The sequence below is a fragment of the Haplochromis burtoni genome, unplaced genomic scaffold (genome assembly GCF_018398535.1).
Source record: "Haplochromis burtoni strain Fernald_Lab_line unplaced genomic scaffold, NCSU_Asbu1 Contig_16, whole genome shotgun sequence".
Classification (NCBI taxonomy): domain Eukaryota; kingdom Metazoa; phylum Chordata; class Actinopteri; order Cichliformes; family Cichlidae; genus Haplochromis; species Haplochromis burtoni.
In genome coordinates, this window is record NW_024582377.1 from 2633992 (window position 1) to 2639720 (window position 5729).

The 5729-nt window shown below is 40.5% G+C and overlaps 1 protein-coding gene across 1 annotated transcript; it reads left to right on the forward strand.

Annotated features, from left to right (window-relative positions):
* Positions 1-233: 233 nt before the first annotated feature.
* exd1 (exonuclease 3'-5' domain containing 1) lies at positions 234-4886 on the forward strand. The gene is made up of 11 exons (XM_005916862.3): positions 234-638; positions 765-830; positions 944-977; positions 1068-1144; positions 1724-1797; positions 1879-1965; positions 2054-2158; positions 2245-2325; positions 2463-2606; positions 2689-2880; positions 4168-4886. Exons 1-11 carry the CDS (start codon positions 509-511, stop codon positions 4771-4773), a joined length of 1596 nt encoding a protein of 531 aa, XP_005916924.1. The 5' UTR covers positions 234-508; the 3' UTR covers positions 4774-4886.
* The last annotated feature ends 843 nt before the right edge of the window (positions 4887-5729 follow it).

A 5729-nucleotide genomic window follows, 5' to 3' on the forward strand; every position in this document is an offset into this window, starting at 1 on the left:
ATTAATTAATTACATGTGTCATAACTATTTATTTAATTAATTAATTCCAATTTTAATTAATTATTGCCACATTTAATTAATTATTTAATGGTGTATTTAATTAATTCATTATGGCAGTCCTGGCGTTCCATAAAGCACGACCCATAACTGACTTGTGGAGTTACCTTCATTTGTCATGGGAAACAAAAACATTTTTTAATCCCAGAGAGCGTCCCTACAGTCAGAAATAAATAAATAAATCGGTTTGTTGCTTTACGCAAAGTTTCCGATAGCCGTAAATGTAATTTTAAAAACTGTGTTAGTTTTTTTTTTTCTGGTGATGTTTTTTATGGAGTCAAGGCGCTCGAACAATTAAGTAACGACGAGCTCATGAACGCAACATTCCCGGCCAGCGCTAATCGCAAGCAGCTAACAGCCTAGCCGCTAACCGTTGATTAGGTATAAGGATATCTCCAAGTCAACAAATACACTGTTTTATTCGCTTGAAACAGCTCGTACATGATTTAAAATGGTTGTGGATGATGTAAAACTACTGACTTACTTCAAGGGAGCGAGAATCAAATTGATCCTCAAGACTTCATCGTTCTTCGGGGTCGTGAAACGTATTTACCCCAACAAAGCTTTGATTTTGGCGGACGGTTAGATGTTTTTAATTAATGTTGTACTTTATTTATGAATTCTTTCTGTAATATAAGAGAGTAAAACTGCTAAATACTTTATATTAGTGTCTTGGAAAGATAGTTGTGGTTTCTGGTTTGTTGCAGTTGTCAGTAGTGATGGCTGGAGGTTTCCCGGAACAAAAATTTTCTTTGGCCATGAGATTCTGAATGGTGAGTTCACTCATGAAAAGTAATACCTGAACAGGTTTGTACCAAGCTGCACAGTATTCTTTCATTGTCCATTCTGATATCTGGCTTGACTTTTTATATAATTAATTCAACAGTGGAATTGACCAGTGATGGGAACGGTGACCGTGAGTAAGTAAGACATGCATGAGGTGCCACTTTTGGTGAGAATGCCTTTTGTCCTGGCTTGTAATAAATTTCAATGTACAAAACTGTGCACAGAAATATTCACCATCACAGACCTGAGGACCACTTGGATGTAGCAAAGTTTCAGCCATACAGGAAGACAGGCACATTGGGTGAGTTCATTTATTCCACTAAAGCTAATGATGAACCAGTTACACCAGGGGTGTCAAACCTAAGGCCCGGGGTCCTGAATGGGCTTGGAAAATATGAAGGAGGCCTGTATGCTAATGGTCATTTATAGTACACCAAAGTAATTAAGTAATAGATGAACACCTAAATTACATGTTTGCTTGTTTTCTACCCACGGTAAAGAAAAAAAAAAATCAAAGTAAATTATTGAAAACTTTAAATTTTATAATTAAAGGAATATCTGGTACCAGATTCTTTTCTATAATTTTATGCAGTTGTGGAAACACAGTTGTTTGTTTCTTACAAATTAAGCCAAAAAAGATGTCCTGACAGGATTATTTTCCTTTATTACAACAGCATTTCTTTATTGTGCAGAAAGAATTTGACGTAGTGTTGAAATTACCCTTTTTTGCTCATATTGAGTCGTCTCGGGGGTTACATGTGCCGTTCGCATTGACACGAGGTTGTCCGGCCCACTAGGTAACATGAGTTAGACAACCCTGAGCTACACATTTGCTTTGAACGTCTCACTTTTGAGAGGATTTTTCTTTTTCTTTTTGCAGATGATGACGAGGAGGATGAAGAGTACATCAACTATGTAGTTGTTGACGAGTTTCATGAGAAGTTCGGACCTACTGTGAGTTGATTTGATGTTTGCTTTCTACTGTGTAAATGACTCAGATTTCTTTGACCCATGTGCCGTATCCAAATGTGTTAGATAATGCACATCAAGAAACAGCACGTGATCGGTGTGGGAGCAGAAGGAGTTGAGGTATTTAAGAATGGACGACTGTGTTGGCTGCAGGTGAGAAGGTCGTCGGTCTTTTGGTTTTTTGTTCCTTCTCCATCATGAGGACAGAAAAAGGAAAATAACTTAAACCTAATTCTTCTAGATTGCCACTAAAAACAAAGTATACCTATTTGATGTCCTGTTACTCGGAGCCCGGGCTTTTAAGAATGGCCTCGCTATGATCCTGGAGAGCAAGGACATTTTAAAGGTGACAAATAACTGCATTAGAAGCTCTCTTAAAATTATGGCAGTGATTATGATTACCGTAGCATATTGGTTTGATATTTGTTATAGGTCATCCATGACTGCAGAGCCATTGCTGGATGTCTGATCGCTCAGTTTGGAGTAAAGCTGGCAAATGTCTTTGACACTCAGGTACGTGCGCAGTATGCACATTATTGCTAATCTTTAGATTATTCTCTAAATTATCCATATTGTTCTTTTCATTTTATGTGTCTCTGTTTTGTCTGTTTGATTGAAATCATTTTTTTTGTCTTCTTTAAATATTTTAGGTGGCAGATGTCATGTGCTTCTACTCAGAGACGGGAGGTTTCCTTCCTGACAGAGTCAGTACTCTCCACGAGGTGTTAAGTCTGCATCTGAGGGTGCCCCCCTCCCAGCTTTCGTCTCTTCAGATGAAGTCACAGTTCACTAAGGTACACCACACAGACCTATCCAGGGTATTTTTTCTTGTGCTGTATAGGTATTTGGTGCTATAACAGGCTTATGTTTTTACAGGAAGAAAGCGAGATGTGGCACATGCGGCCTTGTCCGTTACCCCTGCTGAAGGTGATGGCTCTATCAGTGATCCACCTACAGCCGCTCAGACTGGTGCTGCTGGACACGCTCATGAGAGACTACATGGCTCTGGTTGATTCCTACCTCAGCAGCAGCCATTACCAGCCCGATGAACTGGCGCATGTTGGCATGGTGGGTAATTAAGAAACAATTAGCTGTCTTCAAAGAAATAATCCTTTTCAGTTTTTTGCTCCAGTCAAAAGTCGGGCAACATGATAGAAACGCGCATGATTTAGTCAACACTGCTGGCTTCATCAGTCTGTTAAAGTGACAGCTTCCTGTCATTCACGCGTGGGACAGGTTTACGTTATCCTTCACTGCTTCATTCACACACTCCCACGTCAGTAACACACAGAAAGACATTTCTGCATGTTATGTACAGTATTTTCATATCTGGTAAAAATGTATGGCATTGATTCTAGTGAGATGTAACTGCACATTTGTATGTTTGGTTCTTTCCTCCGTCATCAGTAAAACACAGAGTATGGGCCTGTCTCTTAGAAAGTGTATAAGACGGACGTGGCCACTTTGATGTCTCAGTGATTGCTGTGACGACTACACTGATAACGGTGGCTAAATAATGCTCAGAATTCACAAAGTGGATTTTATATTTTATTCAGCATGATTCGAAAGTAGTGAGTGAGCCAATATAGTCATCAGTAAAGTGTTTGGTGAGCTCACAGAGCAAGATCCGAGGGCTGCTTTCCTATAGAGTTCTATACAACTGGAAGAATTTTCAAACATAGAACCCACATCCATCTTTTAAAGTGTCAATGCTGCCCTCTGCCCTTGTACAAGATGTCTGAGAGAGATTTCTCTTCCAGATTGGGAATAATAAGGAAAGAGATGATAGCTGAGGTAAGAAACAGGGTCTATGCGATATGATGCAATTCTCAGATGATTTTTAAGCTGTGCAATTCACAAAAGCACATGAGATAAATGCAGTCTTCTCGGTTGTGTCTACATATTAATGATCTGCACTCACGCAGACTTATGCATCATTAAATAAATGTTATTGTAGACCAGCGTGGTAAGGTTGTCCTTACCAGTTATTGGTAAGTCCACAAGTCATGGTCAACACTTTTCATTCAATTGTTCTTACAGTACCCTGCGTTGCATGCGAAATGGCTAATATAGCTAATATAACTTTATGTGAAAAAGGTAAAAAATGAATGCCAAAAATAAACATTTTGCTTTTCCTTTTATCAGCTCTAATGTGTTGCAGGATTTCAGATTGAAATATAACATCCACAGATCACAGCGGGCTAATTGTGTGTCTGTAAAGGTCTTAAATCTGGCGTTTTCTTTACTCAAGCATTGCACAGATTTAAACTGCTTTGAGTATTTAATTGACATGTGAGGTTTGCAGAAGTTTAAAGGTTAGCAGTAACCGTCCCAATCAACTGTTTGTATCCACAGGAAAGTGTGTTGGAGTTGCCCAGAGAGCTGAGGCAGCTGGAGGTAATGCGTCGCGAGAGGCACGAGTGGGCTTCCAGTCACTATCCACTCACAGAGCAGGGTCTGCTGGCTCGCTTTAGCCCCAAACCTCAGTCTTCGTCCCAGGCCTCACCTGCTGTAGAAGAAGACCAAAGGAAAAATCATCCAGATGTGTCTGAACCTGCAAGTGTAGAATCTCCTTCACCATCACCACAGGAGCTTCTTGTTAACCAGTCTGCAACTAGCCCTTTGAGGGTCACCAGTGGGCCTGCTGTGGATGCTCGGGATCCTGCTCCTGCCACTGTGTCAGACCTCACCAATAAAGAGTCCATCAACTGTTCTCTGTCAGCAGGTATGAGCAGAGGGGATGCAGGAGTACGAATGGATCTCATGGGAAGAGGAAGGCTCTTTGGGAAAGAGCAGCCATCCAACGGCACTTTTCCTTTCTTAGGAAGAGGAAGAGGCTTCCTTCTCCACTTACCACCCACTCAGATCCCCATTGAGAGTGCTGGGGACTTCAAACGTCAGTGTAGTGTGAAAGCGACTCCTTTCCAGAATAAAATGTCAGAACCTGGCCTCGGAAAGTAACCCACCTAAAGATGTTTGTGGTTTGAGTGGAGAAGAATTTACATTAAGTCCCCAGCCTATCTCATCTTCACTGAGCCAATCATTCAGATATTAAAGTAGTCATCACAAATGTTTACTCTTTTCCACTGTGTAATTCCTTAGCATGGCCAGTAGGTGGCAGTAAATGTTCTTTGTTTGTTTGTTTGTTTTGTTTTGCAAAGATTTGTTTGACATTTGTCATTTATGTTTAATACAACTAAATGTTTCATCTTGTGTTTTAAGTCGTAGTTGACCCCCTTTTTATCGCACACATTATGCTCTGATAGCATGTCACAATATGTCATGTGTGACGAGAAATGATGGGTTTGGCTGGTGGAACACCAAGTACACCCAGACAACTCCACAACCTCATTAATGTGCTAAAGTTAGCGTGATTGATTGCCTGTACAGCCTGTGTTGCAGTTAATTGATTGTGAAATGCAGAAACAGGCACTGATGGATCTGCTGTTAATTGAGCAAAAACATTGCTGGCTGACACTTCTTTTGATTACTGATAATAATAAAAGGGGGGAAAAACATTAGACTTGGTGCAGAAGGAACACAGAGAGGGATACAGATTCTCTGTATCTTCAGTCATTGCTGCTGTTTTAGACGTACTTTGATCACAGGTGGTCAGCACCTGCCATATTTTGTAATAACAGAAAAAAGATGATGTTATCCTGTTAATTTGCTGCTTGACATGCCTTGCAGATTTTGTGCAGCCATTTTTGCCAGAGATCAAAACAAGCCATGGACACAACAGCAGGGCATTTCTGCAGAGCAAGCCCCCCACCAGTATTAATCACATCTTATTGCTATGGTTATCTACATGCAGAGGCTTGGGCCCTTTCCAAAGCTTTCTAATTGAAAGCATGAAACAGATAATGTAGGATTTTAATTAACTGGGAGGCAGCCTGACACAAAGCCCTGCTTCTCTC